The sequence below is a fragment of the Strix aluco genome, chromosome 4, assembly GCF_031877795.1.
Source record: "Strix aluco isolate bStrAlu1 chromosome 4, bStrAlu1.hap1, whole genome shotgun sequence".
Classification (NCBI taxonomy): Eukaryota; Metazoa; Chordata; class Aves; order Strigiformes; family Strigidae; genus Strix; species Strix aluco.
Window position 1 is genome coordinate 122,333,108 of NC_133934.1, and position 14,227 is coordinate 122,347,334.

Consider the following 14,227-nt stretch of genomic DNA (forward strand, 5'->3'; position numbering starts at 1 on the left):
ATTATGTACTACTGCAGTAATGAGACAATAAGAAAATCCCATGGGATTTTGATGCCTCCTGAAAAGAAATCAGGAGCCTTTAAAAGAGACTGGCCCTTTGTCCCTCCAGTCCCCTTTGTAAATGAGGTGACAGCATTTCCCTCCTCAGCACTTTCTAAAAACAGCACTTTTACTTGAAAACAGCACTTATTTTCAACAATTTAACCTTACTCTCTGCAGGAGCAAACAGGTGTTAAAACAGCCATTAAAATTTAAAAAAATGAACCCATACATTTGCAGCACCCTGGTCCCACACAACTCATTTCCTCTGGGGAGCACAGTCAATCAGGTGACCAGGAGACCCCAAAATCACTGGGATTCAGCCCAAATCATTGCCTGGCTGATGATCCCCTCAATGACACCTGCCAGCTCACAACTTCCCCTCAAGGAGAGATCCCTGTGGGCATCGGGCTCACAAAGCCTGGATCCAACCCCAGCCATGCTCCTGAGCGGCTCTCAGCAACTTATTTCAGTGGATCCCCAGTCCTGTCTTCCCCTCTACAAGGACAGCCCATCCTGAGCGGTGTGTGAGTGATGAGCAGCGGGGTTCGCATCCCCCTTCGGTTTGGCAATGCAAAGTGGTGTCCGAGCAGAGCAGAAACACCTCCAGCATGAAGACTGGTGAATGTCTGCTCACACCCCTTCAGACCCACCCCACAAACCCATAGTAATTCTCCAACATGCAGGCCCACAATTGCAACCACTCTGAATACCAAAAAAACCCAGTGCCATGCACTGGTATTACCTGTGCCAGAGGACGGTGGCGTGACAGACCCTGGGCTGTCATCTTCTGGCTCCGACACTGTCACTGTTGGTACCACCTCATGGCTTGGCTTCAAGCCGGTCTCTGGCTGAGTTGGGCTCGACTCTTTGCTGGCAACTTCCCTGGCGCTTTCTATCTCAGTGAGCGTGATCTTGACGGGGGCTGTAACCACGGAAGAACTGTGCTGATCTCCAAACCTTGTGTCTTCAAGTGGGTCTTGCTCTTTGGCTGCCTTCATGCTCTCTGAAGCCGTCCGCTGAGGTTCAGCAATGTGGCTGGACCTGGTGGGTACTCCCCGGTACTTATCGATAAGGCCTGGGCTCTCATCTTCTGAGTCGGGGTCATGTTTTTCTTGGTATTTTATTTCTTCTGATCTACTTATGTCCATGTATTTATAAGCTTCTACTTTCATGGGATCTGCTAAGGTTTTATCAACTTCAGTAGATTCTGCAGGAGTCATCTCTATTCCTGAATCTGAGCTAAACAAGCCACGGGACTCAAACCCAGTTATATCTTGAACAGGATGCCCCAGCGTATTAAACCCCTCTGTGCTGCCTGAGCAGGGAATGGGGCTATTTTCCTGCTGATAAATGCCCGTGAAATAGGTGGAGTCCCGCGGGGTGGTGTAGTGGACGTCCGAGATCAGAGAGGTGTAGAAGGAGCTGTCACCGCCGTTGGCCGTGGAGCCATAGTCAAAGAGGTGTGACGAGGCTGTGACACCTAAAGCAAAGATACAAAAATGATGCACAGTGAAGAGACAAGTGCGTGAATGCACCGATCTTTCCACAAAGCCCTACTCACTCCCTGTCAATTTTAGATTTGGTTTGTGCACCAGGCTTGGCTTTGTTTGCAGGCTCTTTGGGACTGTCTCTTACTATACCTTTGGGTAACATAATGGCACATCTGTCAGACAAGGCCTCCAGCTGCTGTTTTACCTTAAAATAGCTGTAACGATCCTGATAGCTGCTAAGAGTTCCCTGCCAATGTTTGCCCAGCCTGTGCATAAAAATGTCCAGTGATGGCAAGCCCACAACCTCCCTCACAATCTGACTCAGGGGCTCACCATCCAATATCCTTAAAAATAAAAAATCTAATGTCCAATACAAAAATAATCCTGAGCAAAAAGATTTTTTTTTTTCTTAATACAGAGAAATGGAGGCGTTTCACCTTAAGGAAACTTTTCATTAAGAAAAAAATTCTGCTGGACAGAAATTAAGATGGAAAGTGGTAGGCAGCTTTATATTTCATTTTCTCTTTTAAGAGTAGTCACCCTAAATTTGTGAAACACCAGGGTAGAGACTAAACATCCTCATTTAGTGATTTCCACATGCCCAGAAAGCTGTATCCTGTGTGCATCACCTACCAAGCAAGCCGGCATGAAAGTGGTTAAACCTCTACCCACGCCCATGCATCATTTTCATACACCGCCTCTAATTCCCTCTGTCATGCTTGAAGTTCCTGGGGATGATGCTAATTAAACTACAAACAATGGTCACTCTCTATTTGCAGCATTAATATAAAGCACAGCTCGATGACAGGAACAGCAAGATCCCCCATGAGGGAGGTGGGAGGACAAATTTTTATAGGGCCTGAAGGAGCAGGGATGTAAAGGAACAAAGCTAATGTCTGTAGGAGCTGGTGCCTATAGGAGGGCGGTAGCCTGTTAACTGCTTGTGCGCTGACGCACGCTGCATCGCAGAGGCTGGCCGGCTTTCTCCGACCCCTGCTCATCACCCTGCAAGGGATGTGGGGCTCCTGCTCTGCTCCACACTTGCCGTGTCCTGGGCTGCCACACAAAATGTAAACTTAACAATAATATTAAAGGGACATTGCTGCAGCTTCAAAGCCAAAAGCTGGGAAATGTCAGTGTGAAAGCTCCTGAGCTACTTGCATTTGGTTATTTTCTTTCTCCTTGCACATACATAATGATACCATCTCTAAATACCATCGCAACTATTTTTTCCCACAGCTCTCCATGCATTAGGCACGTGCAGCTCATTTAGTGAGCCCTGAAGCAATTTTTTTCCCCTTATCAATGTTCAGTGTGTAGCTGCAGGCTTTACTGTACTGCACAACTTCAGTGGATTTGACATGCACAACCCAAGCCCTGCACAAAGGCAGAAGGACCATTTCCCTAACCATATTTTTGCATCGCTCACTGCTATGATGACTTGCAAGCAACTTCTCTTCCCTGGACTGCCTTTCAGGTGGGAACAGCATGCTCCTCCTTTTTTACAAGGAGGGAAAAATCATAGGGAAAAAGCAACACAAAAGTGCCACACCTTGTTTTTCAGCCTACCTATGCTACCTGCTCCTGTGTGTCCATCCTCACTGACTTTGGGTGCTGCTGCTCCTCCGCCAGCCCTCACCGCTAATCTGCTACTGCACACATGATGCTGACAGCAGCTCCATCCCTGCACCCCGAGAGCCCACGGCCAGGGATTTGTGGCAGCTGCCTTTGCCATACGAGAGCACAGAGCAAGGGCTGCTGTAGATAGCAGCTGGAAAATTATCATCACCATTCCCAGTCATTCCCAGCCTTTAGTTTGTTCTTCTCACCGCTACAGAGAACTGCATAAAACTTCTCATAGAAATATTTATGATCAAGCCAAGATCTTGTTTCAGAGGTCACTGTGGAGATTTTTCCTACACATGTGAATTTGAGACCTTTTTTTCCTCTCCAGCGATGTAACTTTACATTTACCTACTCTAAATTTCACCTTCCATTTTCCCACCAGCTCACTCTGGGCTGCAAGATCCTTTTGTAACTCTGCAGGCAGCTCTCATTCCCGCTGCTCCAAATGACTCAGTCTCATCAGCAAAGGTACGTGAGAATGGAGCCTAAGCAGAAAACCACAGTGAAACCAAAGCAGAATAAGGGCTAAGCTGGGCTGCCCAGCACCCACATCAGGTCCTACCTGAGGTCATCCAGTGCCTTGCAAGGACAGCTTATACCCCAAAAATATTTCTAAATGATCAGTAAGCAAAGAGGGATAGGTTCTTTTTCTTGCAAATATTTTTCTTGCTGAACTTGCCTTTTTGAAAATTATCCATAAACAGGCTTAGATTTTCACAAATGTGTTGGTTAGCTGGAATTATCTGATGCATTGTTTATGCCAACATATTTCAGGCTGTGAATTGCTGACTACAGACTATTCATGCCTGTTGCTGCCAGTATCTGCTGTTTGTAATTTACTATTTGTGCTGGGTGAGTGGCTGTCTAAATCATGGGGTTTCAGGGCTGCTCTTTCATTAGATGATTCCTCGGTGCCTGCTGGGCCTGATCCAAAGCCCACCGAATTCACTAGAAAAGTCCCATTGATTCTGAGTGGCTTTGGACCAGCTCAAGATGGCTGTGCAATACTTTCTGCTCTGGGTGCTCATAAAAAATACAGTCACACCACCATCAGTGAGCAAAAATCCATTTCTACAAATATCCCACTATTGCTAATAAAGAGGGAGAACAAACATAGAGGAGATTGAAGTCACCATCAAAGCAATATTTATGGATGCTGTTTGCAGCTTTCATTTCTGCTTTGTCCACAGTATATGTGAGCCAGATGCACATGCATTTGCAGCACTTAGTAATGCTGATCAATAGAGCAGTGAAAGGGTTTCTAATGCATTTGTGTCAGGTGCTTCATAGCAGCAGTTACAGCAAGCCAGGAGGGCTCGCAGGACAGCCACTCTGATAAAGAGGGCCTGGGAAAATCTAATCCTGTTCTTTACATTATCAGCAGAAAGAAAAAATAACCCTGAAATGGTCATTGCAGAATCACATTTTCGAATAGTTCAAAACCAGTGCTGTAGCAGATGTTAACACAAGAGCTGATTTTAAATGGACTGAATGTCAATCATAAACCTTTTTTTTTTTCTGCAGTGGTTTTGCAAATGACAAAACCAGAAAATGCCTTTCTTACTGGGGTTCAGCAGGAAGACAAAGAGTTAAAGGGTATGTGAGCATGTCTATGCGCATGTGTGAGTAGAGAGAGGGTTCACATTAGCAGGACATATGGGGATCCCAACTCTCAAGGCAACTGCAGAGTCAGAAGCACTGAAGACAGCTGAAATTGCCTAATTACTAGGATTTAATACAACTGTCTATTTCCACAGGGAATGATTTAAAGCCATTGGTAAAACTGCCTCTTATTTAGGAAGTGTGAATCTATCAGCTATTAGGCTGGCTATTAAAGACATGGAAACCTATAATAGCTGAGATTTTTGCTGAAGAATAGTGTATTCAGAGCCTGGTGATTAAGCAATGCCCTCTCTGACTTTAAGTTTATTTAGTTCAATATCCGTGGGAAGGAGAAGCCTTGAATAGCATTGGTAACGGATGGCAGTATCAGATCTGAATTTGCCCTTGTTACAAAGGGTTGTTTTTTTTAATCTGGATTTCCTTCAAATGTGCCCAAAAACTTGCCTGCCAATTCAGGTAAAGCAGAGCTATTCAGTGCCTGAGAGTAACAGTCATACTTTCTTGTAATATGAGCCCTCGGGAAATAATTTCATTTCCTGCGACCAGCTAAGAAGTAATGGGTCTGATTCAATCATTTGAGCACAGCTGAGATGCTCAGCAAGTTACATGTGTTTTCATCAACTGTAAAGAAAAAAAAAAATTGAAAATGACTGTTTTGTTTCCTCAGAATAAGTAAGTGAATGCTCCAGAAATCCTCTCCTACAGCACTGGATTTAGAGCTATTTAGCAATTGACACAGGAAATAATTTAGAAATCATTGGTTCCATGCAGAGTAACTCTTAATTTAAGAAAGGCAGCTGAAGCCCAATTTGGATCAATGCAAGCTGAACTGCTGCAGCACACTGGAAGAGGAAACAAAGTTAGCTGAGAATAACAGACAAGAAAAAGAGCTCAATTAAGTAAAACTGATTTTTTTTTCCAAACTAGAGTATGCTCAGTCTTCTTAAAATTGATCACTTCAGAATATTGTACTCAATTTTCAATAAAATAACCAGCTTTCATGTTAACTTGTCTTTCTTAATCTTCACATGCAACTCTGGTGACCTTCAATGGCACCGACCGACAGAGAAGGACATGAAATTTCAGTTCTACAGAACTGTTGGCAACCCCGCAACGTGAGGTTCAGTATTTATTGTGTGTCAGTGATTCCTCAGAATTGTTAATTTTTTCAGAAGAGGAGGGGGGAACTAATCTTTAGTTATGCTATTTTTAGAGCCTGGAGCTGCACTGAGAAGAGGAAGAATCTTTGGTTGCAACTGGACGAATCCAGATTTCAGCAACCTTTTCAGACAAAAGCAGAATAGTGTGAGCAAGCTCTGACTTTTGCTTTGGATATTGAGCCTCAGGAGTTGTTACCGCACCCCAGTGCTGTGGGGCTGCTAGCTCCCAGAAGCAGGGTCTCCCCAGCTCTCTCCTGTGTCCTTGCAGATCACAGCCTCCTGGTGACAAGGTCCACCTTGTCCTGTTTGGACAGCCCCTGACCTGCGATAATTTATGGACTAGAGATAATAATGAGCAAAGTCCCATAAACAAGGGGAGTACTCTTGTCTGACTGGCCCCAAGTGATGCTAGTGAGTCTCTCAGGCCACGTGTCACTCCCCAGTACCTTGGCCCTTCAGGTGTCAGAGATTTTAGCTAATAAAAAGGCCAAAACTGAGTCACAAGCATTCTCCAGCACAGCAACTCTGCTCTGATCCAAGACTCCCAAAGGCACTGCAGAGCTCAGGCATATGTAGTGACTTTCTTTCAGCACTCAGACTAAAGCCTGGCTCTTAAAAAGATATCCTATATTGTCTTAAAGGCTCAAGGAGGCAGTTGAGCACTTTGCCAAGCATTTTATTTTATAATTACTACCTCACCTAGAAAGGCTGATTTCATAGCAAGACTGTCTAAACCCAAGGAGCCATCATGGCGTCCCACTGTAACTGACAGCGATGCAGGAGAGACCCATTGCTTACAGCTTGCTACCACCTAAACAACTGCATCTGGAGATCAAACCACAGCTCAGGGTCCTCTCTGATGACCAGCACAGACCGTGTTTCCCAGCCCCACATCAGCAGCTTATGTTCCAGCCTCTCCTTCACTTTTATTGTTCATCCATGACCATCAGGTAGATACATCTTCCTGCTTTCTTCCAAATACACAACAAAAGTAGCTATTAAACAGTCCTGCCTTTTCTGTACCAAATTTAGAATTTTGTCATCAGCCACTAGCAAAAAGCCTGTGCTTGACCTCAGCATCTTTGTATTCCTAACTTATCCTTAAAAAGGAGGAAAAAAGGGAAATACTTTCTTTTCTTGTTTTTCTTATTTCTTTTTCTTATTTCCTATTTTTTGACCCTGATACATGATGTCTCATTGCTTCTTTTTAGTTTCCCAACTCAGTTGCCCTCCTTTTTAAACCTCACATTATACTGCCTTACTATGTTCTCATCTCTAGTCAGATACAACTTTATAACTTGTAGTCATATACATCTTTATACAGATGTTCAGTGTTTCTACCACTTTTCCACATCTCTTTACAGTTCCCACATGGACCAGCAGTCCCAAGTCTATCTCCAAATTCAAAGCACACCCTGTCTTCTTAGATCCAGACCAAGCTGTTTCTTCCTCTCTGCTTGATTTCAAGTCCAATTCAAACCTCAGCAAAGCCCCACGGATTTCCAAATGTCCTTTGCTAGCATCCCTCCCAGCAGCAGCAATGGCAGCTTGCACGAGTGGCAGAGGCATCTCTCAGCCCCATGCCAAATCACACAATGTTTCGAAGTATGCTGGCTACCCCCAGGGATGAATGTACCACTTGGGAGCCATGCCCTCAATTTTGCAAGACCCTTCTCCATGAACTTTCTAACCCAAGACACTTCAATATCCATTGCAAAATCAAAAGTACTTGAGCACTTGTGTGCCAACTCAAGTAGAGCATGAAACCCTGATGACTGAGACCCCTCATGCCAAGTGCAGCCATCACCGTGCTGTGGATAACACCACTAAATCAGCTCTTGGTCTCCCCTGAATTAGACTTTCTCGATAGCCAGAGCCAGCTATCAGCCCTGCGCTACCCCACCTCCAGATGCTGTAGGTTAGATGCAGAGAGCAGCAAGCTGCTTGCAAGAGATCTGCAACTAGGCGTGCATGCCTGGCAGTAGTGCCAGCTATTCCCAGCTGCCAGGAGATGGTGCTCTTTGTTTTAGCTCAGGATTTGCAAACCCACTTTACAGGTTAGCAACTTCTTTTCCTCCTGACTGCAGGAAAAATATAACTCGTCAAGTCACAGCATTTGCAAAGATGAATGGCCACACTCCAAAAGTAATTCTGGGATTCATTTACCCAATAGATGCTATAAGAAAACCGGATGTGTTGGAAGGATACATGCCTCCTATTCTATTATTATTTCCCTCTGGTTCTCTGCATGGGTCCCCAACGTGTTGGGGAAACTCAGAGCAGCAAGGTGGCTGCTTCCTGCTGTCTCAGAGCAGCTGACAGCTCTGTGCCTTAGCTTCTGGGGACAGGAGTGAGTCAGGGCATCAGCTGTGCAAGTTATTCATCCTTCCCCTTGAGATCTTGCAGAAGCCAGAGGAAACACTGCCATACAGAGGCAGGTGTTGTCTCCTGCACAGGTAGGAGGGCAAAAGGACAGGGTGGAAAAAACAGGTTTAATTCTGTTTACACAGCAGTTACCCTACTGACTTCATTGGAGCGACTTCTGATTCATCTCACCTGAGATGGAAAGCAAGGCCTAAAGTCAAACAAGTTAATGATATGCTTTGATGCATGTAAAACCCCTCCTCCAGGTCAATTTGCAGAGGATATGAGTTAGTACAGCCTCCAGTCTCAGTGCTTTAGCTGTCTATTGTAAGCAGGCATTGCAGCTTCCAGTTCCAGGGCTCCCCCATGTCAGTCCTCTATGTGCTAAATATATGGGGTCCGCAGGGATCCAAGGCCCCAAAAACCTTGGTGGCTGAGGATGAGCATCCTTTATCAACTCACCACCTCCTCATAAGCACAGAGGCTGGAGAGGGGAGACAAATTGCTTTCAGGCTCCAACCTCTGAAGGCCCTAACACTTTTGGAAGCTTCAGTTTGGGGGCCGCCTGGTTGAGACAATCCCCCCAGCAGCCGGTGTCAGGTCACCATCATGTTACACCAAAGCATGGTTCTTCCATGTGGCTTCCCAGGACCCTGCCTGGGGGTTTCTCCTGTTGCCCAGCCGACTTCTAGTTTCTTCCAAAAACTGGGCAGGCACAGATCAGGTCCTGGCTCAGCTGCTGAGTGCTACAGCCCCATCTGCGGGAGGGATGTTTAGGAAACACTGATGAGCGTTTAATAAGATTAAGACAGATCCACTCTGGGGAACGCAGGACGCACTGCGCTGCTAGCACCGTCATCCCAGCAGGCTATTAACAGCATCTTTTCTTTTTGTCGCGGGCTCTGCACCACAACAGCTATTGTCTCCCTGCCAGCACCGCTCCGACAAGATACCGGGGTCCACCTTTTTGCTGCTGCTGAGTAGGCACTGTGGGTGTCGCAGTATACCCCAGACCAAGCCAAATCAAGCAGAGGAGTGGAGCTTGGTTTGATGATACTGAATATCCTCAGCTCCCATGGACATCCACAGAGCTCACAGCATCTGACAGGGGATGCTCAGCAGGTCCCCCAAAGCCAACCAGCCAGTGTGCAAAGTGAACCCACAGTAAATGATTCAGCAGTTCCCACCCCCACATGCCCTCCAGGCTTTCAGCTTCAATAAATGGTCTCAGCTCCAATTTGACCTGGCAGTAAAACCCTGCTATAAGGTCCGTGACAGCCCTCCCCAGTGCTCCAGACAGCATGAAAAATCATGAATGCTGAAAAAAAGAGTCCTGAGAGAAGCACAAAAACTGTTTAAAATGTGTGTAAAGTTGCAAATGCTCCTGCTAGGAGTGCAGCTGCAGATTTTCAAAATTATCAAAAAAGGATACAAATATCTTCTAGTAAGTTTTAACAAAATCTGGTGCAGGAAAAAAGCAGGTTTTCACTCCTGTGATAAGAGTAACATGACTCTGCGGTAGGGTTCAGCGACACTATGGTACTGGCTTAAGTGCTATCAAATGCACTTTGCTAGGGATAATTAAATCCTGTTTATGAGAATAATTCATTCTTATTTCGCTGTAGTCACATTGCCCCTGGAATGATCAAACTCCAGCAAGTCCCATGGCAAAAATACTCCAAGCACTAAGTGAATTAGCACCTAAATCATGCTTTTCAGTGACTTAAAATGGGGCTCAACTCCCCTTAGAACACCAGATACCAAAGTATTTCACAAAATCTGGATGTGTTTGGCTAAGTCTCATTCATCAATAAATTCTAAAATACCTATATCACATTTCAAACATGATTTAGGAAATTCAGCTATTCACTGTTTTTACCCCCAGACTGCTACAAAGCAGTCAGTCACTCTCCAAACTCAAACCAGCTTGTCTTTCAATACCCCCTGCAGAAACACCCTCTTCCCCTCCCCAGCCTCCACCCCAGGGCTCTGCCACAGCCACCTCCTGCACATCCAGCCCCACCTTTGCTGCATCTCCATTACTTTTAAATTTAGCTTCACATGATTGCTATTAAGACAATCCATAGCCATGCAGCTGCAGATTCAAACTTAGCCTGGAAAAGAGAAAAATGCCAGTGCCAGCCACTTTTGATGCTGCGATAAACCTGGGACAGAAATCATTGCCCTACAGCTTCAGGTTCTTCCACACCAGGGAAGAGGGGGCTCATCATCAGGGAGGTAAAAGCCAGCACTGGAGAAGGGCTTCTGCTGAAATATGAGTCTTTGAATGAGAGTCCGATACACATCTGGAGGAACTGCTGAGTTTTCTCTATGCCATCTGACCACATCTCATTGAAATCCAGCTGTTAAAAAATGAGGAAAAAAAGGAAGAAAGGGTCGCCTTGCACTTGGGCTTGGCTCCCCATCCCCCAGGGTTGAAGCTACCCCAGTGGCATGAATCTTCCAGGGAGACAAAGCAACAATTGCAATGAAGTTCAGCTGGAATCACTGAGGGCTCTCGAGAGGAAAATTAATTTTGTGACAATGCATAACACCTACAGCAATGTGTCAGGCATGGTAATTCAGGGAGAAAACCAGCTGTCAGGCACTGAGGGCTGGAGTAAATCAGGAGTGACTCCACCAAAGACACTAGAGTTACACCTGCATAAAACTGTCACTAGGGAAGGAAGTACGAGACCCTGGGAGCCCACAAACAGTGTCTGAAGACAAGGCATTACTGGCCACAAATCAGGATCAAATCTAATGCCCAAGGGACAGCAGGGAAATCTAGGTCAGAGAGGATACAGCGGCGTACGGCTGATACAGGCAGAGACAGAGTTCAAAAATCTCCATCTAACTCCCTTTTCACCCAGCATTTTCCCATTGCAACATGACCTGTGCCAGAAAGACCAGAGGACCAGCATATGCCGGCTCCTGGTGTCTACCTTTATTGGCAGCAATAGAAACATCAGGAGAAAAGACCCTGTATAACATTGAGTAGGATCCAGAATATGTAACATCAAGGAGGAGTGAGGAAATATGAGCAGCATCAAAAAAGATTTTAGAAAAAAAATAATTAAAAAAAATAGAGCAGCTGGGAGGTTCTGCTGAGGCAGGTGAGGCAGCAGGCTCCAACCCAAGCACTAATGTAGTTTATTTGCATGTAAAGTGATTTCTCTCTATTTCTAGAAGGTGGGAGCACTAAGGGTGCATCTGAAAGTCAATCAAAAAGTTTTCAAAAGTATATTAAAAGTTAAACCTCTCAAAGTAGTGCAGAATGTGGGGCAGAGCCACTGCAGTCATAAATCAGCATCAACCCGCTGGCTCCAGCTTCTGCTTAAGGAGGATCGGGCCATATGTGCTATAACTAATGTTAGAAATGTCCTTGCCTTCAAGGTCTCTCCTTTATTTACCTGCCACTATGTCTCTTCTCCTGTAAAAGATGAGTTTACTCCAAGCAGAGACAGAAAAAATCCTCCCCAGACATCTCACTTCCCCGAAGGACGTTTTTAGACTTATCCCACCCGTCATTCTACTTTAGTGAAGAACCAATACAACTACAAACCCCTCCATCTCCTGACTGTGAATACGTGACACCAAAAATATTTGCCCACCCACGAGACCAGCCAGCAAGTCTGAAGTCTGTACTCTGAGTAGAGGCATAATTAAGATTTCAAGGAGCACAGGTTATCGCCCTGAAAGCCCAGGAGAAGCTCCTGCTCCTTCCTTACTCAGCAGCTATCTCTTTCCATTTGCAAAGCATGAAGGTTTGGAGGGGTGATATGGGACCTCTGTGGTGAGCTGGGGCCTGGTCAACAGGCTGGCTTGTCTTTGAGCACCTTTCAAAGACACCTTGGATGTCACCCGCAAGCTCCTCACCCCTGGATACCCCCAAACTGAGGGGAAAGGAGCAGCTCCTCTCCACTCTATACCTGCACACCATACAGGCAGCCCCACGGGCAGCGCTACAGACTCACCCACTGTTTCCTGGGATAAGGGAACCTCAGACACGGGTATCTTTGGCTCCGGCCCTCTTCTGTCCTGCTGCAACCAGTGGGGCAGGGATAGGGGCAATTGCTTTGCTTTAGGGCAGACAGCTGCCGAACATTTTTCTGGAAGAGCAGAGGAAAGCCAAGGCAAAGTCACGCCTCTGCTGTCTGCAAGGGGACTTAGCTCCCCGCAGTCAGAGTTGGTGGCTAAATCACAGTTTTCTGCAGATTTAAAGACAGCAGAGGCTGCACTGCAGAAAGCTTTTGAGGTTGTGGCAGAGCAACCTTAATTCAAACCCACCATTTGCTGGAATTACTGTGTGTTATTAAAGCAGGAGGGGGGCAGCAGCTTGATAGCAGCGCCAGGACCAACCTCACTGACAGGCACTTCTCTCTGTGTTCAGCAGCACAGCCTGGTGTTTGGCTTCGCGAGTGAAAAGCTGGGGATAATTACCCAGATCATGATGCCTTGTGCAGCTTTCCTAGAGTCTCTGCATGGGAAGGGGCAGCTTCCAGGTAACTGTGGAAGCTGCAGTGGAAGGCGGGAGCTCCCCCTCCTCTGCCCAATCTCCCATCCATGTGCCAACGGTGCTGCTGAAGCTGTTCTTGTGAAGTGGTTATTGCACACCACTGCCTCACCCACATCTGCTAGAAGGTTTCTATTAAAAGCTACAATGAGAACTTAGCTTTTCCATTACAGGGAAGTCTGTTTTCCTCCAAAAAATGTCCCTTCCCTTAGTGAAACATCTAAGACACCAAACCTGAAAATGTCTGACTTTGCTGCCATCCTGACCTTAGAAGAGGCAGAGAGCACTGAAACAGTTTCCTATGCAGTTTCAGGTCCTAAATACCAAAGGTTTTTAAGACCAGTTACACAAGTAACTTTCGAACGCTATCAGTAGAGGTGCTCCTGCTTGGAGAGACAGGATAAATACATGACCTCCACAGCAGCTCTCCTGCTTTAGGCTCTAGCATGAACTACTTTTGGAGGACAGCTACATGACAGTCAGACTTGCAGCTACAATCATGAACAAGGACCTTTCCACCCCAGCAGATACACCAGGTAGAGTGCTTCGTCTGAGAAGAAAGCAGCTTCTAGATCAAGTTCTGGACAGGACTTCCCTGCACATATTGCTGATTCACCTACAGGTTTGTGCCAAAATAATAAAGATGTCTAAAGAGAAAAAACAAATATGGCAAGCAGTTTTTCTGATGTGTTTTCAAAGAGATAGAAGGGAACATCCAGAAAACTTCAGGGCAAGTGAAGCAATATGTCCTCCCAGAAAAGCCCATTTTGAGAGTCTACTACAGTGAGTGAGCCAGAAGGTATTTGGAAGAACATGACTACTAGCTAAGATTAAGTATTAGGTTGTGCTTAAAAAAAAAAAAAAAAAAAATATATATAATAGCCTTCTTGGCTTGGTGTTAGGAAGCAAAGGAAAAGTAACAAGTGTAGGAAATTTAACTTTCTCTTATATTTTTGGCATTCAGTCCTCTCTGGTAATCAACTCATAACAGGAAATCAGTCAAATGGACAAAGTGCTAACAAGGGAATTAAGGCACTAAGATATCCTGAAGTGAGTTCTTCACGTGCCGGTATTCTTCAGATACCGACTAATCATTCATTGCATTAAAAACTTCAGACGGGGTAGTGTAAAAGCACCAGCAGATGACACCATGCTCAGGGATGCAGCATATTTTCCCTGGGCAGAAGCCCAGTGTGCAAGGGTGCATGCAGTGCTGCAGACTAAGCATGACAAAGTACCCAGGCAGGACATGAAAGGAGGCGAGAGGCAGCCCAGGAACAGACAGCAGAAGAAATAAGAGCTCATGGACTAACCCTGCAGTGTAAAACAAAGAAGGTCCCATACAGGGATGGGCAGGGCAGGGAGAAGAGATTCCCACTGTTTATCTGTAGCTTGTCTTCTGGCAC

At 45.6% G+C, this 14,227-nt stretch overlaps 1 protein-coding gene across 1 annotated transcript in view; it reads right to left on the reverse strand.

Annotated features, from left to right (window-relative positions):
- Positions 1 to 14,227, reverse strand: part of RTN1 (reticulon 1) — a 119,664-nt gene that overhangs the window by 52,500 nt on the left and 52,937 nt on the right. Inside the window, exon 2 of the mRNA XM_074820904.1 lies at positions 785 to 1,522. Coding sequence (XP_074677005.1) covers positions 785 to 1,522 — 738 coding nt within the window. The remainder of the gene's footprint in view (positions 1 to 784; positions 1,523 to 14,227) is intronic.